The sequence below is a fragment of the Melopsittacus undulatus genome, chromosome 3, assembly GCF_012275295.1.
Source record: "Melopsittacus undulatus isolate bMelUnd1 chromosome 3, bMelUnd1.mat.Z, whole genome shotgun sequence".
In the NCBI taxonomy this organism is placed as follows: domain Eukaryota; kingdom Metazoa; phylum Chordata; class Aves; order Psittaciformes; family Psittaculidae; genus Melopsittacus; species Melopsittacus undulatus.
Window position 1 is genome coordinate 35,720,396 of NC_047529.1, and position 26,299 is coordinate 35,746,694.

Consider the following 26,299-nt stretch of genomic DNA (forward strand, 5'->3'; position numbering starts at 1 on the left):
CACAGTGTGGCAAGGAGGGTAAGGAATGAAGAGCTGTGATATTAACTGATGGGAAGAAAAGAATCATAAAATATAAGCAGATCCAGAAAATGCTAAGATACCTTTACTGCTGCCAGTACTGCCCTGACAAAGTCTGTATGTCACTGCTCTGCCTTGATTTCCTAACTTGCCTTGCATCTTTGAATTTTAAATACTCCAGTATGTAGAATGTGGGTGTTTTCTACATACCCAAATATTTCGGACATTACAACACCATATTTTGCTTTCTACACCTTCAGTATTACTGGTGGAGTTCTAATTCAGTGACAACTGAGAGTGTAATAACCATTTTATGACCACAGGTTCCCAACACCTCTCTGATTTGTATATTTAATAGGACTCCAGAAGATATATGCAGTCACTAAAGATAATGGTATAAACAACTTACAGACAGAATTTTTATGGTTGCTGTCTTTGCTGGGCAACATCTTGACTCCTCTTGATTTCAGTTCAATTGCTTTTTTTACTGAGAAAACAAGGAAACAAAAAGAAAATAATTCATTATTAAAACTTACAAAAAGGACATACAACAGCCAAATCGTACATGACAGTAATACAAAGCTAGACAGGAATCCTACAGACTGACTGAAATAACTATAGTTTCTGGAATAATCAAATACATTTTACAAAAATACAATCATTTATCATGTTTCAAGACTTTCTTTTTTTAAACAGACATTATCTTTGTGATATTTCAAATTCAAGTTTCCTTAGGGTCAAAGAAAAGAAAAAAAACTTTCCTCATTACATGTACGGATTTTCTATATTTGTGCTGCATATTGCAAAATCTTACACATTTTTTAAATTTGTTTCTTAAATATTTTACATTATCTACACAAATCAGAGGACCGCAACATTTAATGCAATTTTCACAACTGCTTTTGTTTCACTCTTAATAGTAGACATGGCTTTAGTTCAGTTTTCTAAAGAGATTAAGGTTATAGTATTATACTATGCTACATTCTTCAACTCACCTAACCCCTTTTGAATCTACAGTGCAATTTCAACAGGGAAAAAGTTTTGTGAGAGAGAACAGATGCATCAGACATTTAAAATCTGTTTTCTCTGTTTATCCAGCTGAATGGCTGATAAACTCATAGACTATCCCTACTAAATAGTTAGGGCATCATAGGAGGGATAAGGAGCAAAGTAGGAAAAGACATGAGAAGAACATAGAGCAGTTATACATTAAGGAACATATGGGGTAGTTTTTTAATTGTAATGGTGGGAGAAAAAGGTAAAAAATATAGGATACATTAATAGGAAATTTATTAGTTCTGTGATTTTGGAGCAACTTGTCAACTGAAAAAAAAATCAGATGTAGAAAATAATTGTTTGGACAATTCAAAACTATTGTGAAAATAAATAATAATAACGGCTAAATAGCTAGTGAAAAAGCAGTAATCCTTTCTTCTTTCATATTAAATACTTTTTTTTTCTAGAGCTTGGAGTGGTTAATAATCTTAGAATACAACCATTTATTCTAGATCCAAACAGAAACAAAGAATCAACTCAAACATTTTTAAGATGGCAGTAATTTGTACCACATACTACATAAATATGTAAATGAATACCACAGATTAACTGTTATAGTTTCTGGGTGTGGGATAAATTTTGTGATTATTCACCATACACTGATTTATATGCAAATATTTGTAAGAAGTGAAGTGGTAGGAACAGCAAGACAAAATGCCTTTTAAGACTGCTTTCAAAATCACTATTTCATTGTATTTGTTTCTATAGTGGACTTCTGCTGCTTTTGCAACCTCAGAATGAAACAGGCATTTCCCAAGTGCTGAAATTGAGCAAGTACTTTTTCTTTTTTTTTTTCTATGTACTTTGCAAGTGCAGACATATATGTCTAAACCCGGAAAACAGGAGTTCAAATGATGAAAGATGACTGAAACACAATTGTAGCTGCATAGGATGAAATAGATTTGATGGCAGTGTGCGTGTTTTCTTTTAAGATAAGAAAACATTACATGGAGTCTTCGATGAAGACAGTGAGGGCAATATTCCCAAGGGCTTCTAGAATGGTAAACCTCATAGATACGGTTTTCTTAGGGTTGCTTTCTATACTCAGGTACTAAAATTTCCATGAAGTGCCACCTTATGTTCTGTTTTCTTAGACTGCATAACCAATCTGTTAAAATTACTCTGTACTTAAAAAAAAGAACAACTCATGTAATGAATACTTGAGATGCTGCCTGGAGTTGTGGTCCCTTCAACAGCATGAATTCCACAGATTATGAGTATCTGTGCAGCATGCAAAATATGAAAGAGTTTTTTAAGGATTAAAAATCCACACTACTTACACTCACAGATGAGTGATAAACTCATCGAGTTATTACACAGAGGATAGAAAGAAGAACTACATTCTCCTCCTTCTTTTTGTTGGAAGCGGAGTTGTTTAGTCTGGGGAAGAGAAGGCTCAGAGGGGACCTTACCACTCTCTACAACTGCCTGAAAGGAGGCTGCAGTGAGGTGCGGGTCAGTCTCTTCTCCCATGTAACAAGCAACAGGACAAGAAGTAATGTTCTCAAGCTGTGGCAGCGGAGGTTTAGATTGGATATTAAGAACAATTTTTTCACAGAGAGGGTGATCAGGTTTTGGAATGGGCTGCCCAGGGAAGTGTTCAAAAACCATGTAGATGCGGGCCTCAGTGATATGGTTTAGTGGTAGTCTTGGCAGTCCTGGGGTAATGGCCAGACTTGATGATTTTTTCCAAACTAGTTTATTTTATGATTTTATCATTGTCCTGCAACCCTACTTTAGGGTGAAAGTGACAATCATGACTCCAAATCCTTGTGGGAATTCACTCTTGAATGTATTTGATAGACATACTTGAATCATGTTTCTTGGGAATGGAGAAAAATGATACCTATCAGCTTTATTTGAAAGACAGAGGACATAAATTGAAATAAGAGAGGTTCTGATTTGATATATGAAAAACTTCTTTACTATTAAAACATTCAAGCTTCAAAACAGGTCCTGAAGTTTCCATCCTTGGAGTTTTTTCACATGTCAAGAAACAAGCATTCTGTATCTTTCTGCAAGAATATTATATAGGGGATTCATAATACTTAAGATCAGTCATCTAAAATGTATGTTTTATGAAGAGAAATAGCTACCTCAAGGGGACAATTTATCCCCCTCTAAAACAGGCACAATGAATCATCTTCTAGAGATGCCTTTTCCTCTCCATAAAATATAACAGAAGCATATAGCACTCACTCAAGCTAGATCCCTACATTTTAGACAGTAACATTAAGGTGACGTAGCTTTTATGTCTGGAGACAGCCAGATGTAGGTACCCATGAGACACACGGATCCACAAATGGGACAGTTTGAGAGATAAATACTAAACTTCTGCCTCTATTACACTTGTGTGTGTGAGGTTTTGCTTGTAGCCTGCAGAGTGTTTTCTTCTATTTTTAAAAAGTATGAAGAAAGTATAATCTTTAAAATACAACCTGTTCAATCTCTGAAAGAGAAATAGAGACCACTGAGCACTGTGGCTTGATTCAATCAGTTCAACCCCTTCTGTAACATTAAAAAAGTACTCTAAATTGCACATTTTATAACCATTTAAATCCCATTTGAATACCTTTTCTGAGATACTTCTTTTCTAACTCGTGATTGTTATTGCATCAGAAAAGTTTTCCTGATTTCAAAGATTATTTGCTATTTAATATCACAGAAAGAGGAATGAGTTTACATTAATAATGTCAGCTACGAACAGCACTTTCCAGCTTTTAAGTGACTACTTTTTGAAATTTGCACAGCTTTCTGCTGTCTTATATTAAACATTCAGTCAACTGAATTAACTCTCTTCACCTTTTCTGTTAATCGTAACTTCAAGACTCTTTTGGAGGTGAGATACCCATTCAGGGACAAGGGCAGGGCTGAGCACTGGAAGTACAAGACAATCTTATCAACCTACTGGAAGGCACTGGTGGCATTTCTTAGCTTTTTGCTATAACTAAATTAAACTCAGCCATGAAAAGAATATATGCCTGGCATTATTTGAAAGGATCATGAAAGTTACAGTAAAATTTTCAAGTTGTAAAACTCCACTGGCTAATGTGCATACAAGAAGTATGCAAATCTGCTTCAGGCCGTGGCTGGAGACGGGCATGGGGTTAAAGATCCTGTAGGAATCAATGTTCACAACTGTTCTTACACTTCCCAGAGTCTATCTTTGTGGCTTGAAGAAAGAGGCCAAAATTAATTTAGCAGGTATTTGGTACAAAGGAATGACTCTTCTTCCTGTTCATATTACATTAGCAGACTACGACCTGTACGATGATATCTTTAGACATTGTTAGAATCATAGTAAATATACCTCTATTGTACACCAAAGATTACTTTTTTTTTGGAAGTTGTGTTGTTTTGTTTCTTTTTTTCCTGCTCTTGTAAACAAAAGAGCTACTTGTGGCCTTGATGAGTACTACTTTTCTGGGCAGAAGCTTCAGGACTTCTTACAGAACACGACAATCACTCATAGTTTGAAACTGTCCCGGGTGGAGAACTGTTGGTGCTGAACTTTCATGCTGCCTTTACACTTCAAGACACATTACGTGCATGCCATGGTAGTACTAACCTCCCAGCACAGCTTTGCTTCGTGCTTTTGCACGCTGTCAGTCCCCATAGTCAGACAATCCCCAGCTCCATGCAGTCCCATGGGGATTTCTGTTATTTTTTAGTTCTTCCTTGAAGCATCAGGTTATGATGCTCATTGGTTTATATTCAAATTCAATTCACATAAATATCAGACATCATTTTAGCTTTTTTAGATTACTTACAAGAACAGGAGGGAAGTAAGATTTTTGTTATAATTCAGTATAGTTTTATTCTAAGATTTCTAACACATTTTGAGTTATTAGCAGCTCACTGAAATAATTTGGTTATGGTTGTCAGATTCTAATCTCAGTTAGACTTGTGTACATCTGGTAGAATGGATCTTTTCCACAGGATGTTTATATGCCTAGTCCAAATTTATTATAAAAAAAAAATACTGTTAACTAAAATCACCTATGATCTAATGTTTTAAGTTTGTTTGTTGTTGCTGTTGTAGTTTTTAAGCAAATTACTATATTACACATTGCAAGCATTACAATGTTTTCTTAGCTCAAAGAATACTCATAGAATAATTGACCTTTTCAAACTCATATATTACAAAGGGTGACCTGAATGATTTTTTTCCCATTTTCAATCAACTACATAATGTCAGATTAGAAATACAGAAAAAACAGGAGAAAATTACATTTTCCCCCACATACTTTTCAGTGAGTCCTTTACTACAATGAGATCTAAATAACTTAATGAATTTTTATCATTATGGAGAAGATTTGGAGACACACTGCTCATGTTCAAAATGAATCATGATGTCTTATGACTTAAATAATCTATTAATCAGCATATTTTCAGTAGGAGTAAATCACACCCAAATATACATAGTCATTCTTTTCTTCTTCTTTGTCTCAAAGAACTGGAAATATTAAAAATGTTTATAAACCCCATATATTTCTAGTGTGGATTTTTAGAAATAATATACCTTAAGTACACTCTAAAAATGTCAAAATATTTTTTAATTTGTTCTTTTTGAAAGTGAAAACAGACATTGGTATTATCAGCTTTATTCTGTGGAGCCATAAGGCACTTCAATATACTATGCCTTCTCTACATCCCTACCTCTCAGCAGTTCAGAAGGAAAATTTTCTCCATTTATTCTGATCACATTTATTTCTACAGGAGAGTAACTCACAAAAGAATTGGTCTACTGCTGTTACTACTGCAAAAACATCTTATAAGCAGCAGTTCATTACAGAGGGATGGTTTCCTACAATTCATACAACAATGAATGTTTTAAAATTGTTTTTATTTTCCACAGTTTTGTTTCCCAGGATGGTTCTTTGAAACTGGCCAACCTCAAGTATACTCCCAATTGCTCAAGAAAATGAAATGTGAAGGCTTGCCTTTTTCATGATAGTTTTAAACAGTGTTTTTAACAATTATGTGAGACTAAACAAAAGCATGAAAATGTCTTACAACTATTCTCTGCCCATGCATATTTTAAAAATATATATATTTCACAGGTGCAAAGAGCTGCACAAAGGACACAGAAAAATACAAATACGAATCCTGACAGAATCTGCATCTTTCCAACAGTAAACTCAGTTATTTAAATCTTGATCTTTGGTAAATCATTTTCATTCTTCATGAGTCCAGTTAGTTACATCTGGGGTTTTTGTTTGATTTGAAGAAGAGAAGATAAAACAGTCTTTAAACAAATTATATATGCACCTTGAAAATAGTGACAACCTGTTTGAAATCTGCATAAAGCCCTGTCAGAATTCAACATGTCTATAATTTTTCTCTGACACTGGAAGCTGTTTTTGTCTGAACTACTGATATCGAACATGAGGAATTTGCAAACTAACATTTTTTTTTTAACATATACAAGTTCTTCAGGTATAATTTTAAGGGAAGAAACAAAATTTTACGTGAATTTTATTAATATGTTATGGGCTACTTCTTACTGTGGGTTATTATGTTCTTGTATTCCTCAGAGCAATTACTTCTTATTTGAAGTTATATTTGAAAATACACTGAGAGAGGCCCCACAGAGTGTTTCCAGCTCTGTGTCCTGTAAGATGCAGAGTTTCAGTTTTCTCAGAGCATGTTGCCTGCTGGGACAATAAGGAAAAACTAGTATGTCTGTCATCCCTTCTGTCATCAGAAGAAAAAGAAAATACTAAATAAAGACTAAAAAAAAATCAAATAAAAAAGGTTGCATATACTACACATCCATAAATCAACAGGTAGCAGGTAGTCTTTGGCACCAAGAACTTGCAGTCTTACTCTGGTTTTATAATTTTACTTAGGAGATACAGGATAGAAATTGGTAAGAAGAAAAATATGGAAAAGTGAACAATTAGTTCTCTATTTGTAGGGAATAACTGAGAAACAAATCAATCTACAGAGAGTTTTGAGGAGTTATGATAAACTTTAAACATAAAAAGGGAACCTCAAAGAGGAAAGATGATACTTTCTGCAGTTCCACTGGGGCTAGATCAAGAACTTACAGTCTCGAACTGTAGCAAGGGAAACTTTGGTCACACAAGGAAGATTTTTTAACAGTAAGAGCGATGAAGCCCTGGAATAAATCACCCAGAGAAGCTGTGGAATTTTAATCATTGTCAGTTTTAAATAACATGTTAAATTAAGGTCTGGAAACTACAGTCAAATATATTTGGCTACTCTATGATATAGGGTTAGATTACCAAGACCCTTTTTAAACCTATTTTTTATTATTTTGTAATAATAACCCATAACCAGATGTCATTTGGCTGAGAAACAAGAAGAGGCTATGATCTTGGTATATTTTTCTAGGATTGCTAGCATATGAAATTAATTGATTACACCTACATCTAACTGCATGTGTGCGAACAGGTAAATGGTGTACAGTACACAAGTCATATCAAAGCCAGTTAAGATACCAGAATAGAAACATGTCTCAGTTAAAGCAGTCTTATGATTGATCTAGTTTACTCTCTTCTAGATCTAATACAGTTAGGCCTTGAGAATGCCCTTATGTTATTCTAACACTTGCTGTTTGTTCCTAGCACATTCTTTCTTAACAGTCCTCATCTTGGATGACATTAATATTTTTTTTTCTTGCCAGTTTTTCTTCCTGCATGAAATAACCTGCAAGGCCTCTAATACTGGCTACCACCCAAAGCTGAAATATTCTGACATCATCTGCTGGTACTTCCTCAAGCTGCTTCTGGTGCTGCTCTGCTGAGTTCAGCTCTTGGCTGCCTTTCACTGCAGATTTTTCTCAAGTACAGATATTTGAAGGTCAAGAGGGACAGCATATTGCCCAGTATCTGGTGATCACATGTAGAGCCTCTCAGGTCTAGCCTGAAGACCAATGTCACTTTAAGGAATGCATTTGAATGGTTCTGTCTTTTGGTAATGTACAGGGATAAAAAAAAAAAAAACAAAAACAACAAACAACTTCCCATATGTTGTACACTGAGGGGAAATAGAAGAGAAACACTTTATAACACTTAACTTTAGATATTTGGCAGAGTTCAGTAAGAAATAGTGATGTATTTGCAATAGTATTCATAGGATTATTTCATTATTGAAGGGAATTAGCAAATTTATCTCACTTCAGAATTCATCAATTTCTTTTTGCTTTAGTTTGATTGCTTAGATTTTCTTCAAGTTGAGTACTCCTGTTTTGAAACAAAGTATTTTCTTAATTCAGACTGCAGAGTCCAATTGAGTGCCCTGTTGGCTTTGCCTTAGTGCCTCAGTCTTTCCATGTTCTCCTCCAAAGACACAACTGCAGGAGTACTACCGTATTTTGTCCCTGGAAGAAATGATTTACAATTCCAATTTGGCAACATCAATATTCTCTCCAGATTCTGCTTATATATTAAGCCTTTATTTCTAATTACTCAAGCCACCTGGGACCAGTAAATAGATCATTAGGCATCTTGAGGTTTTCTTCTGCCTCACAATGGTCTGTTGTACCATGAATTCTTTCTAAAAGTTAAGTATTTATGAGAATATGAAAAAAAACAACCATTCTTAATCTTACCATTCACTTTATTTCATGAAGGGAATTTTATAATAAATTCTTTGCTAAAAAAAAAGCCCGAGGCTCAATTATCTAGAAGGATCCTTTTAAGCTCTAGTCTAACTGACTCACCAAAATAATCCAACCTTCTGCTGCTTCTTGTGCTTCCGGCCTGAAGATTATTCAGTCTAATACAATATCCCAATGTTTCTCTCACTAACAGTTTTCAAAATCTTCCTTACAAATCAGTATTAAAGGTCCAGAGAGCTCCACAGCAGGCATAGATGTTTTGACTGTATGGCTACATGTAAAAGCTGTGAATTCATGATCAGTTGGCTTTCTTGTTCCATCAATCCAGCAAAGCAGTGCCTGTCACTTTCAGACCTTCTACGGGCTCCCTGTGCTGGAAATCTCTGCATGCAGTACTAGTGAACAAATGGTACAGCCCCAAGATAAATTGGTGTCACAATACATTTTTACACAAATCTTTCTCATTCCCTGTGTATAAGCTGACACAGGATCTGCAAGTTTAAAAAGAAGCACAGCCATTTGTTTTCCATTAACTTTCTCTATGTCACTTAGCTGGCCCCTTGCCCTGATGGATTGCCTTAGCTCCTTTGTGCTATCAATATATGATATATCATAATAAAACAAGTTCAGCAGGCATCAAGTCTTCAATGCCTGCAGATGTCCTCCACAGTTCTGGAAATAGTATCAGCACAGTCTGTACTATAAATATAACTGTCACAGAACATACTAAGTAGTAGTATGTAGGGATTGTCACTAAAAGATAAATCATAAAATGAGATCCACTTAGTTCCTGGTCTGAACACTAGTTCAAATATAGTCTTTCATCTATAGTGTCAAAAGCTGATTTATGGTTCTTCTCCATTAACATCTCCATAGTGCCACTCAGTGGGATGATCAAAATGTTCATTAGAAAATCCTATTCTCAAGTCAGTATTGTGACTGTCTTTTCAGGTTTTGTAGAAAAATTAAATGTGTTGTTTTGACTGAAACCATCTCTGAAATACAGATCTTCCACTGATCATTTGACTGTTATCCATAACACAGCCAAACTTGAATAACTCTTCTCTTTCACCGTAGATAATGAAGAAACTGCAAGTGGGGTAAAACTGACAGCCTGCTATTTGATGTCTCTAATTTCTTCCCATGTAAAAACTGACCACGTGAATATTTTCAATCAGTGCTAAATATAAAATAAGGAGTTTAACTGGCACCGTGATTGCACGTAGGTTGATGCGTGTTTCCTTGAAACCTGCTTACCTTCATTGTTCTATATAATTGTGCATACTCCATCACTTGTGTGTATTATTTAAAATTCTCATGTCCAAATTCTGCTGTTCCCTCTCTATATTGCTGTAAGTTAGTTTAAAAATCAGTGAAACCTACAGTTTCATCAACTTTTTCAAAATGCATGGTTTTGCATTGGAAAATAGAAAGTTCATTGATGATTCATCAGTATCATAATAGAACAGCATAGAAAACAACTGGTTTAGAAGTTAGGCAGCCTTGGGACAGTGATGCCTTCAAACAAGGACTGTGGAAGAGGCAGGCACTGAGGGAGTTTAACACAATTTTTGACAAAGAATAGCTACCAAGTCTGGGAGAATGTTCCTTACTTTTAAAGTATTCCGATTTCATCTTTTATTTTTCAGAGAAGATAACACCGTGCCAAACAATTGTCAAAGAATTAATGGGTGTTACAAGATCAGCATCTGCTTAGTGCTGACATCATAAAGAAGCTGTGCCTGAGCCTTCTTAGCAACAGAGAAACTTTATTAGACATCCAAGAAAAAAGTATTACCTATAGCAACTTGGCTGAAAAAAGTGCAAGCTTCCATTTTTACTAAACTCTTTGTTTCTTCTGACAATGCCAAAAAATATCAAGGCTTCATAATAATATGCTCCTTTATGGTGGCTTAGTACTAACACTTTTTAATAGAATGCCTTTGTTTTAAGAAAAATCTGTATGTAATCTGAGACTTTGTCAAACGTGTTACTCTGTTGGCACTGAGAAATTCTACCTAAATTTTGTACGAAGTCATGAGAGCTTTATCCTAGGGTCCAGTTCTTCTATATTCTTGGTGAAGTGTAGTTCTTTTAGATACAAGTATTTTCCTTCTGCCATTCTAAGTCAACTCTTGGGCTTTGCTTCAAATTTTGAGAAAAAAAAAAGACTGTATGACTTCAAAACAGATAAAATGGCCAATCTCAGGAATGCAGGTTGCTTTTGAGATGGCAGTTTTAACAATAAATCAAAAGATTATTTCTAATGTGAAAAACTGGAAAAGTTTCAAATCTCTAAAAATGGGAGGAATAGATACAGTTTTATCTTAACAATCTGCTGAACTTAATATATAAGCCAAATCAATTATGAATGTTAAAGAGACATCACGGGAGCAGCAATTTTAAGCAGCTGGCTCTTACAGGATGTACATGTCACATTCATAAGGAAACAATCTGAATGCTTTCTCATGCTCTTCCCTTACAACAAGGTATAGACTATTACTAAGCTAATAAATGGTATCTTCTAATTTTAGTACAGGGACAAAAGTGTACATGAAAAAAATAAAATCTAAGCTTTTTCCAGAAAGGATAAATATATATTCAATAAACTGGAAGATAAGATGTCAAATATTTATTTCCTTCTCATAGGTTTTTGGGTTTTTTTGTTTTTTTTTTGTTTTTTTTTTTGTATTAATCCCTTTTTCGATCAAACAACCTACATTTAGAAATAAGAAAATATAGGCCAGAGCTTAATGCTGTTGCGCATTTTATATTCTTAGGTGCCAATGTAAAATTGTCCTGAGTTTGGCTGGGATAGAGTTAATTTGCTTCCTAGTAGTTAGTGTTTTGGCTTTAGCCTGAGAACAGTGCTGATAGCACACCAGCATTTTAGTTGTTGCTAAGTAATGCTCAGCCCAATCAAGGACTTTCTGACTCTTGTGCTCTGACATGTGCTCATGCCTTGTGAGGACAGGCATGAGAAGCCAGAAGGGAGCAGAGACAGAACACCTGACCCACTCTAGCCAAAGGGGTATTCCGTACCACAGCACATCATGTCCAATATATAAACTGGGGGGAGTTAACTGGAAGATCCAGACGGTTGCTTGTGTCGGGCTGGATATAGGTCAGCAGGTGGTGAGCGACTGCATTGGGCATCACTGCTATTGTTGGTGCTTTTTTCTCCTTTTTTTTTTCCCTTTCAGCTCTGATATCTTTCCTGTTGTTATTTCCCTTATCATTATTATTACTAGTATTATATTGTACTTTAAATATTAAACTGTTCTTATCTCAACCCATGTGGTTTACATTCTTTCAGTTCTCTTCCCCATCCCACCTGGGGTAGTGAGTGAACAGATGTGTGGTGCTGAGTTACCAGCTGGGTTTAAAGCACGACAAAAATACATTAAAACAAAGATACATTAAGGGACTCAAGTTTTCACAGAGACTGAAAATCAGACTGGAAAGGATGGTTGAAGTTAATTCCCAAAACAGGAGCTATTCCCAAACAACAGTTACATATGAAGTTTAGGCCAAAAGAATATTTTTTTTTGATAGTTCATAAACAAACATTCTCCGCGAACTTATAATGTTGTAGATTTGTGCAGATTTTACCACATAGCTAAGTGTCCTTGAAATGTAAATCAGTTACACCACACAAAAAATCTGGGAAAATTGCTTCACACACTCAAATCTAAACAAGTCAAAATAAAAAATTCTCAAAATAAATGATTTGCTGATGGTATGATAGGATGTGGGGAAATCTACAATTACACTATCAAAGTGAGGAAAAACACAAATTTGAAACAATAAAAACAAAGGAAGAAAAAAGTTAAATGAACAACCAAAGTCTACCTACATCAACCATGTGTACAGAGTTAAGAACAATGATTTATGCCCCTAAGGTATGTCATGTAGTTTAACATGACTTAGCTAATTTATTTTCAAGGGTTAGCAGTAGAAAAACACATGGGAAAAAAGTTAAATGTAGTTTTAGTAGCGCAGTGTTAGTTTAGTATCTTAAGATACCTAAAATCAAGTAAGTGGTCACTGCATGCTTTAAACAGCACTAACAACAAAAATGCAGTAGCTGGTGAAAATTTCTTCTAACAAGAGAGTTAAACAGCTCAACCTCATTAGACTATCAAGGAAACTGGAAGATGACTTGGTGCTTCAAAAGGGGAATTTTAAGGTTAACAAAAAGCATTTTACTCTGTTGAGGGAAAGCATAAGGTCACTATTGGGCACAGAAAGCTCAAACAAGACTAATACCAGTGAGAAGACAGGACTACATAATTTAACAGTGGTCATGATAACCACAGAAGAGAATGATCAAGAGAGATGATGGATTATCTATTTGTTGCTTTTTCCATATCGACTGGATTACTTTCTAAAAATAAAATTTAATAAAATACAAATTATGCCTCAGTATTCATAAATGGCAAGTTCCATTCAGCATCACTTAAGAGCTAGAAAATAGCAGGGCTTTTTTCTGGGTTTTTTCATTTTAACAAATGTTGTTAGTAATTTTCTAAATTTGAAATTGTCACAGTAATTGTCACACTTGCAGGCCCTTGTTCTCATGGGAGACTTAAAACACCCTGATATCTGTTTGAGCGACAGTACGGCCCAGCACAAGCAATCCAGGAGGTTCCTCAATTGTGTTGAAGACAACCTCCTGCTTGACCTCATTCTCACCAACAGGGAAAGGCTGGTTGGAAACTGATGCTCCAGGGCAGCCTTGGTTGCAGCGATCATGAGATGGTTGAGTTCAAGGTCCTCAGGACAGTGAGAAGAGCATACAGCAAGCTCACTGCCCTGTACTTCAACAGAGCAGACTTTGGCCTCTTCAGGAACCTGCTTAGTAAGGTTCCATGGGATATAGTCCTAGAGGACAGGGGGGCCCAAGTCCGTTGGTTAATATTCAAGGATCACCTGCTACAAGCTCAGGAGTGTTGCATCCCAACTAGAAGGAGGTGCAGCAGGAGGGCCAGAAGACCTCTTTGGATGGATAACAAGATGCTGAGGATACTCTGAAGTTAAAAAAGAGGCTTATAAAAGGTGGAAGCAAGGATAGGCAGCCTGAGATGAATACAGGGATGTTGTCCAGCAAGCTAGGGACCAGGTTAGGAATGCTAAGGCCCAGTTAGAATTCAACATGGCTAGGGATGTTAAGGATAAGAGGAAGGGATTCTATAGGTATGTAGTGAATAAAACACCGACTAGGGACAATGTGGGCCCTTTCCAGAAGCTATCGGGAGAACTGGCTACACAGGATTTGGAGAAGGCTGAGGTTCTGAATGGCTTCTTTGCCATGGTCTTCACTGGCAAAGGCTCCGACCGCACCACCCAAGTGTTGGAAGGCAGATGCAGGGACTGTGAGAATGAAGACCTTGGGCCCACTGTACAAGATGATCTGGTTCAAGACCATCTTAAGAACCTGAACATACACAAATCCATGGGACCTGATGAAATCAATCTGCAGGTCATGAAGGAGATGGCAAAAGAAGTTGCTAAGCCACTGGCCATCATATTTGAAAAATCATCACAGTCAGGTGAAGCTCCTGACAACTGGAAAAAGGGAAATATAACCCCCATTTTCAAGAAGGGGAAAATGGATGACCCAGGCAATTACAGATCAGCCTGTCTCACCTCTGTGCCTGGCAAAATCTTGGAATCAATTCTTCTGGAAGGCATGCTAAGGCACATGGAAAACAACACAATTCTTGCTGACAGCCAGCATGGCTTCACTAAAGTGAAATCCTGCCTGATCAATTTGGTGACCTTCTATGATGGGGCTAAGGAAATAATGGACAGAGGCAGATCAACTGATGTCATCTACCTGGACTTGTGCAAAGTGTTCAACACTGTCCCACATGACATCATTGTCTCTAAATTGGAGAGGCATCAATTTGACAGGTGGACCACTCAGTGGATGAAGAACTGGCTGGATGGCTGTATGCAAAGAGTTGTGGTCAAAGGCTCAATGTCCAGTTAGAGGCCAGTAACGAGTGGTGTCCCTCAGGGACCAGTGTTGGAACTGGTCTTGTTCAACATCTTTGTCAGTGACATAGACAGTGGGATTGAGTGCGCTCTCAGCAAGTTTGCCGATGACACCGAGCTGTGTGATTCGGTTGATACACTGGAGGGAAAGAATGCCATTCGGAGGGACCCTGACATGCTTGTCAGGTGGGCTGATGCCAACCTCATGAAGTTTAACCATGACAAGTGCAAGGTCCTACACCTGGGTCAGAGCAATCTCAGGCACAGCTACAGTCTGGGCAGAAAAGAGATTCAGAGCAGCTCTGCAGAGAAAGACTTGGGGGTGTAAGTCGATGAGGAACTTAATATGAGCCAGCAGTGTGAGCTTACAGTCCAGAAAGCCAACCTTATCTTGGGCTGCATCAAAAGGAGCATGATCAGCAGGTGAAAGGAGGTGATCCTGCCCCTCTACTCTGCTCTTGTGCGACCCCACTTGGAGTATTGTGTGCAGTTCTGGTGTCCTCAACATAAAAAGGACATGGAACTGTTGGAAAAAGTCCAGAGGAGGGCCACGAGGATGCCCAGGGGACTGGAGCACCTCCTGTATGAAGACAGGCTGAGAGAGTTGTGGCTGCTCATCCTGGAGAAGAGAAGGCTGTGTGGAGACCTCATAGCAGCCTTCCAGTATCTGAAGGGGGCCTATAAGGATGCTGGGGAGGGATTATTCACTGGGGACTGTAGTGATAGTACAAAGAGTAATGGGCTCAAACATAAATAGAAGAAGCTTAGATTGGATATAAGGAGGAAGTTCTTTATGGGTGGTGAGGCACGGGAATGGGTTGCCCAGGGAAGTTGTGAATGCTCCATCCCTGGCAGTGTTCAAGGACAGGTTGGACAGAGCCTTGGGTGATATGGTTTAGTGTGAGGTGTCCCTGCCAATGTCAGGGGGTTTGGAACTTGATGATCCTAAGGTCCTTTCCATCCCTAACTAGTCTATGATTCTATTATTGTAATTGGAATCCCTGATTGAAAGGAAACACAACAAATTCTTTTCACTTTTTTCAAACACCATTTCTAAAGTCTTATAGAATGTGCAGGAAGAACACATCTGCATTTACAGACAGATGCACTGAAATACAAAAAAATCATTGAACAAACTACTTTACCTAGCAGTCCATTCTGCATTATGCCACTCATGTTTTTCCATTAGTACATATTTATTTCAGCAGCCTATATCATACTCATTGTTTGACTTCAGTATCATCTGTTCATTAAATCTTGAATAATTCAAGATAGTCAAACACAACAGATAGGTAACTTCTGGTAGATAATAATAGATAAACATAATATCTCCTCCATCCTCTCTGATAGCTTGCTAAAAATAGCATACTTGATTTGAAACTCCCTTCAACAGAGATTTGATTCTTAGTTAAAGTGACATGCACCCATTAATGAATTTTTGCCTTGGAAACTATTTTCTTCTCTTTCTAGGATTTCTGAAAGAAATATTTTACTTGAGCAGAATAGTTTTAGTTAGCACAGAAAGAGTATTGTGATTTTTTTTTCTCTTTTAAAATGAATACCAAGTCAATAAAACAACCTTCTTCTATGTTCTAGAAATAATCAAAAGCTAAACGAGCATAGTGTACATTCTCTAAATACACAAAAGAAGGGGATTTGTTATCACACCTTTTAAAGTCATCCTGTGCTCATTAATCAGCTTTGTTGCTGGAAAGCGTTAGGTTTTTATTTCATAGTGAGACTGTTAACGATACTTGTCCTTTGGGGAATTAATTAATTTAAGAAGTACTAGCATAAGACAAATCATATACTCTGCAAGTCCCACTGAATATATCCAAAGAGTCTTTGCACATCAACACAGGTGAGGGGCAGAGGGATAAAAACAAAGAAGTTCACAACTGAGTAATGCAGCACCTTTAACTCTATGATAACACCACTGCAGAACAAGAAGTGAGTTCAATTATACCCACTATTGCCAATGCTGCTGATATAGCAGGCATGAAGTAGAGAAGGCCAACCATGTCACTGCACTATAATTTGTCCTGGTTGTTTTCCAGGGACATTTAAACCAGGTCTCCTCTTGCCTACAAACTCTGAAACTATACAAAAAATTCTGCAAGTTCACAGGAAAATACCTATTTTTATTGTTGAAATCAAGATAAAAATCAAAACAATGCAATAAGGGGTGGGAATTTAAAAAAAACAAACAAAACACAACAAAATCACAAAACAAACCTACAACCCTTTCACCCTTTACTCTATACCCATACATTCTGCCCCAATGGAAGATGGAACAATAAATATGATTCAAGAGAAATCCAAACACCCATAAACCAGGTATACCTTCTATATGACATTGTTTTATTTATACATGCAGCTTTACAAGCATTTAAAAAATATATTTAGTTCATGCATTCAAGCATGTAATTCTAATATAGTGCTTTAACTTGTTCATGTTAAGTGACCTCATTTTCTTGACCATGTTAAAAATCAGGGCATTAAATATTGCAAAAATACAAGGTAGAAAGATCTACATTTGCTGAACAAATAAAGGAACTATGCATAATTTTACATCTAATTGGTAGTTACAATATTTTCATGAAATAAATTATAATAATTCTGTTTGTCTGTTCAGAAAGGAAACAAAGAAAAGAAAATTAAATTGGCTGTTTGCTAGTATTGGTTTTGGCTGACTGAAAAAGGCCAAGTTACAGCAATAATATATCTATGTTAACACGATAATAAATATGATGTAAATTTGGTACGAGTTGAAAAGAATTCCCGAAGAGTATTTTGGGATTGCACAAGGCTGATTATGGAGTATTTAGGGAAATAAATCCATAATTCTATAGCAGGGAAAGGGATGGATTATGATGGTTTGGAGAGGAAATGGTTTGTGCTACTATAGGAATAAAAGAATGGGAGGGACTAGTTGCATGCAAACCAGGGCTGGTCATTATGCTAGACAGATTACCTAACCCATGTGATCTGTGCTGTATCCTGGTTAAACTTAACTTCTAATGATTTTCCTGGATTGTGGACTCCATTCTCTGTGAAAGTGTTTATATGGGATCTGAGTGCAGCAACTGGAGTCAGACCATGGCCTGGAGAGCTGTGTGCCCATGCTGTGGCACCTTGAGAGAGGTCAGTCACGCAATTGAACATGTAAGAGCTCCCAGAGATCCAGCCTGGTGAGTAGGTGAAGTAGCCTGGGAACAAGCAAGGTGGGAGGGCATGTGTATCTCTGAGACTGAGGTACCTGAAGGAGGTGGCTCCTGGAGGGGAGAGAAGGCCCCACCAACTTCTGGGAAGACCATGTGGTCTGGGGGTTGACTAAGAACCCTTGTGTGTCTGTACTCTGCCCATATGTAGGTGTGAGCATCAGCAACTGGAGGGAGTCTGCAGCTTCAGGAGCTCATAGGCTCAGGTGCCAGCATCTGGGGAGACAGATCCAGGAGCTGGTAGCGGGAAGACTGTCTCAGTCCAGCTGCGGAGCGACTCATGTTGTCCATGCATTATTTCCCACTAACAGATCTCCGTACCAGAGAGGAGAGCCAGACAGGAGAAGCAGGCTGAGGCCATGGGTGCTGTATGTATTCATATGCATACTGTGTCTGTCAGTGTTAATCTATGTGGCCAAGTGTGAATAAAGTGTGATATATGCATGCTCTGATGTGTGTGCCTACAGGGAATACAGCACTGTATTCCAGCATCTGTATGCAGAATACCCATATTCAACAGTGTATGCTGCTTCTTTCAGAGTTTTTTTTCTGTTTCATATTCTTCAGTTGCTGTGGGTTCGTTGGGGTCTTTTTTTGTTTTGGGTTTTGTTTTAGGTTTTTGCTCTTTGGAGTTTTTTTGGTAACACAATCTCATGACTAGATAAAAAAATGAATGGGACTGGCTGTATGTTACCGTTATTAAATAATATTTTGGATTATTTTAAGGTAAATCAGAGCCTTGGGTGATATGGTTTAGTGTGAGGTCTCCCTGCCCCTGACAGGGGAGTTGGAACTAGATGATCTTAAGGTCCTTTCCAACCCTTTCTATGGTTCTATGGTTCTAAATCTAATGAACTTCAACAAATGAAACGATTTTCACTCTGTAGGAGCCAAGTGACTTGTTTTGAACTATAGCAGAATTTAGAGTCTCAAAAGAGTAAGTAACAATAGGTATTATTTAATTTTCAATTAGTTCGATGATTGCTATTTTTTGGAAGCAAAACTAAGCCTCAAGATGAAATCTGTCACTTATAGAAACAGGCTGAAGTAGAATAGCAAAACCTGTCAAATTCATCTGCTTCTTTCAGTCATCTAAAACTGAGTTAAACCGGCTTAGTTGTAGTCTTCATCAGGTCATAACTCAAGTTCATTAAGAAATCACTTATTACATGCCCTTTGTACTACAAAACCACTTAAATTTGGTGTAATAGAACCACTTCAAAATACCAAAAAATCAAAAGAAGCTTCTATACTAATAAGAGGTCTGACACACATATTAAATTGTGTGGCAAGATTTTGGTAGCATGGGGAGCTACAGGGATAGCTTCTGTGAGAAGCTGCTAGAAGCTTCCCATGTGTCCAACAGAACCAATGCCAGTCATCTCCAAGACTGACCTGATGCTGGCTAAAGCCGAGCCCATCAAAGATGGGGGTAGTGTCTCAGGGATAACATGGAAGGAGTGGAGGGGGAGAAAACACACAGCAGCAGCCATGAGAGAGGAGTGAGTATAGGTGAGAGAAACAGCCCTGCAGACACCCAGGTCAGAGAAGGCGGAGGAGAAGCTTCAGGCACCAGAGCAGAGATTCCCCTGCAGTACATGGTAAAACTGTACCACACACACACACAGAAAAAAACACTACTTTTTTAAAGAACCAAGCAAACAATCAGAAAAAGACAGCATGAACTGATTTTAAGGGACTGTTGTTTTTAAGCAAGAATCAGAAGAAAACAGTCTAAAGTGCTGTAGGAAAGCAGAGTCCAGAATGCCCTAAGGGTGTTGCCCAAGACCTAGATACCCTGGGAAATAGATGAACCAAAAAGATTCTTGGGTTTTGGTCAGATTGGTAATGGGTACTTGTCTATTATAAAAGTGCCCAGTGGTTACATCAGAAAGTCTATGTATTTAACTGTTTCAAAGATAGAATAGTTCAACTACATAAAAATCCCAATTATATCTGAGCATTCTGAAATAGACAAGTTTCAACCTTCAAAAATAACAGTTTATTAAAAATGAAAATATAATTAAATATAATCATTTAAACTACTTGAAAAAGTTGCCCCTAAGGAAAATATTTCACAGAAATGTCAATCATATAGCCTATATCACAGGATTTGCCAGGAGGACAAATATCAGATTGTGCCTAGATGCAGTCAGACATGAAAGGCATCCTATCACTGCCAGGTTTTCTGCCAGAAAATAAGGTAATACATTTCTTAACATTATTTTAGGTTTTGTCATGATAGGCCCAAATAAGTATTTCACTTGAGAAAAGCACCTAAGATAGAAATAGCTGTCAAAGTTGTTGAATGTTATCAGAAATAAGCTTCTGAAAAAGAAAACAGCTCCAGAGGTCCCTTCCAACCTCTGCTATTTTGTGATGTGTCACACTAGTAGCCTTCCAGCTGTAAATATAATTGTTACTTCTGTTTAAAATAAAATCCCAATTTATTACTTAGTTCTCAATAGCACAGGCATCCTCTTGTCTTCTTTTAAAGTTGCATATGTAAATCTCTGCAGGAGCCTGAAATATGACTTGTGCTATACCAGGGATGAATTAAATTTCCAAATTATGTATGTAGCTTCCAGGTAAAAGTTAGATTTTGACTAATGGAGGAAGACAATGCTTAGACAGGGGCAAGCCTTTGTGTAGAAATGACTTTCTACAAGCTGCATTCCAGGCATAATTTTAAAGCAAAGATCAGACTGATCGCAAAACAACTTACTATAGAAAAAGTGAGCAAGCAAACACATACTTAGAGCAAACTGCAACTTGAAGCACAACTACCTTTATCAAAAGTAAATCCCTAGAGATGCCCCATCTCTCAGTTATAACAGCTACTCCGTGTAAAAACAGTAACAGTATGACTCAACTTTTTATCATATCCCTGATATTTAAACATACATTTCAAATTTCACCACCACTTTAGTGACACTTAACAGTAAAGGTCTTTTTTTGCTGCACTTTTATACATTTCCTACCTTGGAACTGGGCATTAAACCCCTTTCGTCGATGGTTGCTGTCAGACGTAAAATGGAGTCGTAACCAGTTCTTACTGCTGATAACAGGAGAAGGTAGATTCATACCAGTCAACCTGGAAAAAGGAAAAGAAAACCTGGTATAAATAGTGGAAAATTCATTTACTACTTTAAAAAAACCCAAAACATACTGCTGTACTGTTTATAATGTATTTGACAACAGTGATTCACTGTCATCTTAATTTATTACTGGTTAATTTGGTTTTATCTTGGGAGAAATATCTGCTTGTTTCCCATTACAGCTATTTATTTTGCAGTCAAAACTTCTACGTCCAACCTACTGTTTTCTGAATTAAGGAAGAAAAGCAGTCTTGTGAGTGTATATGTGTGCATGCGTAGATGTATCCATGAATGTAACAAAACATCCAGTAAAAAATAATTTCATAATTTAATAATTTAACATTATTCAAGTGTGGCAAAATGTCATCACCTGGCTCCCTACTGTGTCAGATACCTTGTAGGAAAATAAATCTCTGGTATTAAGAAATTATAAATAAGGGTTATGGGCACTAATTAATGCTAAGCTTGGGTGGTAAGTTATGGGTACATAACTATCCTGCTAGAACTGTATTTTAAAAACTCCTTAGTTCAGACATTCCAAATATTTATAACTACAAACAGGCATTTGCTGTTTAAAAGCTACATAGAATTTGAGTTTACCTACAGAAACAACTGTGATATACTAAAAAGACAAAATGAAGCCATATGTGAAATATCAAAAATACATAGTTTGCTAGTACCTCTCACTTATTGACACAATATATGCTGCATCTGAAAGTTTTTACTATATATAGGCTACAACCCATACCACTGAACTGATAACTTATTTGTCCAAGTGCACATACGTTTCTCTTAGCAATACCACTTTGGGGGTTGGTTTTCTTTTTTTTAAATGAAATATACATGTAGTGACATTCTATCTGGTACATCCAGAGTCTGCAAAACTCCTGGCTGAGATATTTAATTGTAGATGAATTTGAAGGTACATTAATAAAAGAGTAAATTAACATCATTATAAAAGCACATTCAAAGCATGTTTTTCATTAGTTACATTTCTAATAAACAGCTATTTCCCAGACACACAATGCACAAATATTTTCAGTTCTATGTGAACTCTACAAGGTGCATCTAAATAGTCTCAAATCTTCCCATTATACTATGACAGATAATGATAATGTGATCTTGACAGTGAGATTGTATTTTAAGTAACCTATTTTATCAGAGTTCTAATTTAGCTATATGATTTCTATGCTACTGCATACTAGACATTAATATATTCTTTACCAGCAATGTTGTTTTAATTAAAGAAAGAGACAGTGAAATGCAGCTTAATGGCTAATTTAGTGTGTAAGGCTGGCTGAAACTCTTCTGCCCATGACTGACTAGTGCTCTATCTTTCCCATACACATTGAAAGTATTAGTCTAAAAGACAGGGTCCCAACAGGACTTGTGAATGTGATCACCTCTTCTGAGGTGTTCAGGAAACACTTGACAGGCAGAACTTAATCACGCCCTTATACTGCTTTGAAAGCAAAGGTTCAACCCAAGAAAACTCCCTCTACTTCAAGTGGGCACACAGAGTATTCATTCCTGTTGCATATGAATAGAGTAATTTTAGATTAGATATTAATTCTAAAATCAGATTAAGACTTCCAACTCCTTTATATCACACAAACTATTCTGGTGAGGTAAAAAAAACCCCACATTTCGTGATATCAAAGTCCTCTTTAGAAGCTTTCGTCCCTTGATTTTATTAATGCTTTCTAAATGCATTCTGAAAAGAATACTGAAAGTCTCATTTCTTTTTTACCTGAAGACATTTATTGTTTAGGGAGTAATGCAGGATAAATCAAATTCATCAGTCAAGTTCTGTCTCTGAAAAGGATAATGATTTTCTGAAACTGATTTTAAGGCCCAGCATATGATAGCCTTATCTGAACAGATGAAATGATAATATAAATTAATCAGGTTTTTCACACACACACACACACACACACATACTCATGTATATATAATGTTATTTGGGCATTTTCTGGAAATACTTGGTTTGATTTGCAGAAATGCTGAGTCTTCATCTTCAGTACTGATGCCAGCCAAGCCCTTAGCTTCTAACATCAGGGAGTTAATATTGTTTGTCACTTGGACAAGTGACAAGATTGAATGATCCGTGCTAAACAGCATTTGAAGTTATGCACTGAATGGGGAGTAAAGGAAACATCAAAGAGCTGTTCATCCACTGATTATCTATCATTTATTGACCTGTTAAAGAGCAAACCCATGGAAAAAAACAAATAGACAAACAAAAATTACATATTTTTTCAAATAACATCATAATGATGCATCTACCTCAGGGCTTGGAATGAAGATTGCACAGGGAACCTCAAATCTCTCATTTCTGCGTACTAGATGTTGCACTGTGCTCTGTGGAATGAAGCAGGCTTGCAGGGAATTCCTGGTGCCTCTTATGACATCATAAAGAACTAAAGGGCCAACTTTGAGAGCTTTATAGCTATATTAGTACCATACTACACCTCTCCTGATAAACAATTCTTCTCACAAGAAATAATGAGAAATAATTAAATCATCTCCACTATTCTCCTTCTAGATCTGAAGGCAGCCAGGCTGCAGCAGGATTGGAGACAGCAGTGGAAGCTCTCTTATTGTTGATTATTTTGAGGAATAGATAAACTTTTTTATATTTTACTACTTCAAGTAATGTTTTAATTTTGATTCTTATTCCATAATTTCCTCACACACATACTAATCTGCTGTTTATAATATGGCATTCAGCTTTCATGCAGTCTTGGAGGAGCAATGTTTTCCTCGCATATCATATATCAGATAGAATGACCTTTCTTCAGAATGACCTTTGAAGTCTCTGTTGCATTATGAAGAGATTGTGAAGAGATTGTGAAGGTTATATTAAAATTACTGCTAACACGTGTGTCACTAAAACACTTTTTCTCTAGCTAAAATTTTCCCATAGTTATTGTTTGACTCAAATTCAGGTATAGCAAAGCTATATTTCATTAAGAGAACCATCTAGAGGAAGAACAATTTGGGGTTTCATTGTGGATTTCCTAACAAAAGAAAATAATTAATGTTTTTTTGTCTTATCAAATAAACCAAATGTTGTTTCTTTCATAAGGTTCTTAACATTGTTTTGACTATAACCAAGAGATAATATATTCTTATCACAAAAGACTACTCATACTTCACTCCATGAAATACAAACATAAGAATGAAAAAGAATTGGAGAGGGCTTTGTCACCTCATTTACCCATATCCTTCTAATTTAGCTATTTTCCCCATTTTGTATTCAGCCAAACATCTGTATGTGGTTGAATTAACATTATTTGTTTCAAAATACACTAAAATAATAAATCAAATTAATTTAATCAAGTCTAAACCAAGATTTGAAAATACAAGCTCCATAAACTTTAGTTCAGATTAAAATAATACAGAGACCTTCCAAAAAAAACTTCTATGCATCAGTTTTGAATGCTTCTACTATTTCTATATTCACCTAACCACATAAATATTCATATTTTTAAAGATTTATTTATATTTTTATTTTGGAAATAACATAAAACATTTACTGAGTTTCTGTAACAGGTCTCTGGGTTAGGAACCGATGAGAGAAAACTGTACCCTAATTTTTAACTTAGAACTAACTTTAATTTTTAAATCCCTTCAGCTAAAATGCTTATACGAGCAGCTGGTATTTACATGTCAAAGCAAGAACTTCCAAGGACTATCACTTGCTATTGGACAAAATAGCAGAAAGCATTTTAAAAAGGGGTGAAATATGATGGTTGCAGCAAATACATTAAGACAATCTGTGACCTTATATATATTCTCTCTAAATTCATTATATATATTCTATGTATAGCTTTGTAAGTTGCATTAGAACACATGTGACATTGAAACACACATACTGTGGCTACAGTTTCCCAAGAAGAGATAAGTTCTATCAAGTGGCTGGTGCCTAAAGGAAGGCAGAAGAAATACATGTAACAATTTCACAGGAAAGAATTTGTATTATCTCTTCTTCATGGGTATTCAAAATAAAATACTATTTATAACAGCTAACAATCTACAAGGAAAGCATTCATAAGTGGGGGGAGGGAGGGAGAAGGAGAAGTTGAGACGTTTCTCATTTTCTCATTTAAAGTAATTAGATCTCTCCCTTCTTCACCTGTTTCCATAACCATGTGTAAATGATTGCTTATTCTGGATGCTGTGAATAAATACTTTCATTTGCATTTTACTTTAATATTGCTTGGGAATAACAATTAATTCATCATATGAGTGAATAAGATTTACGGTGAGCAGTTTTTCACCCTAATACTAGAAAAACACAGGACCAGCTTGCTCCTACATACTCCCCACAGAATTGTTCAGGATAACAGGCAATGTCCCTGGGAAGCTGAATGAGACTGACACCTGCTTTCAAATGAGTCACGAAACCTGATGACTAACATTAATCCAGAAGGCTCTTGTTGTACAGGAAAAATCTGATAAACACTTTAAAGTCTTAAGGGACAACACACTGAGCTTGCCACAGAATTTTATATCAAAATATTTTTGTCAGTCTGGGCCTAAGGAAATAGCTCAAATGAAATCCAAAATTGGTTAGTATAAAAAGGACAGAAGAAAGGAAAACACATACAGACGAGTAAGGGAATAAGCCCAAGAGTAAATTCTTCACAAGTCTCAATTTCAATTATTCAGATCCTTTTAATTGAGTAGTCAAAGAATGCTCCATTTTTATTCGCTCCATTTCCCTACATATTGAGAGTAGAAGATTTAAACATTAATAGAAGGGAGATGTGAAAGTTCCTCTTCAAAATGCAATAACCAAACATTAAAGTCTATGTCCCATAATTGTGTTATACAGAGTTATAACTGTGACATTATTATATTCATCACATTTATTACTAAGTTCAGTGTAATATAAACAAACATTTGCCAGTAAACACTTGAGATATATGTTTCCTATGTAATATGAGTTCTTATGAATTTTGAAAATTTGATAAAGTTATTATAGAACATTTTCAAAGTCTAATAAAATGTTACTCTCTTCACTCCCTTCTCATGGCACTTAACTGTTATAATGAAACATGCTAATGACTGATCTATTTAAAACTAAATTATAATAATTTTATATAAAATTATTTCATGTTATATGTTTCTTCCATTAAGCAAAGGTTTAAGTCAGATAGTTTAAAATAGAAATTTAAGCAGAAATTTGATGTATTTTTTTTAAAAAATACAGCTTAAATTTCTAATGTCTGAGTTTAAATGTACACTCAGAAGCACTCTGGCCTTGTGAAACAGGGAAAAATTGATGGGCTACATCTCAGCTGCTGGCAGTG

The 26,299-nt window shown here is 36.3% G+C and overlaps 1 protein-coding gene across 1 annotated transcript in view; it reads right to left on the bottom strand.

Moving 5' to 3' along the window:
* Positions 1–26,299, bottom strand: part of CSMD1 (CUB and Sushi multiple domains 1) — a 1,105,213-nt gene that overhangs the window by 397,935 nt on the left and 680,979 nt on the right. Inside the window, exons 6-7 of the mRNA XM_013130058.2 lie at positions 20,865–20,977; positions 428–505 (exon numbers count right to left, since the gene is read on the bottom strand). Of these exons, the coding sequence (XP_012985512.2) occupies positions 428–505; positions 20,865–20,977 (191 nt within the window). The remainder of the gene's footprint in view (positions 1–427; positions 506–20,864; positions 20,978–26,299) is intronic.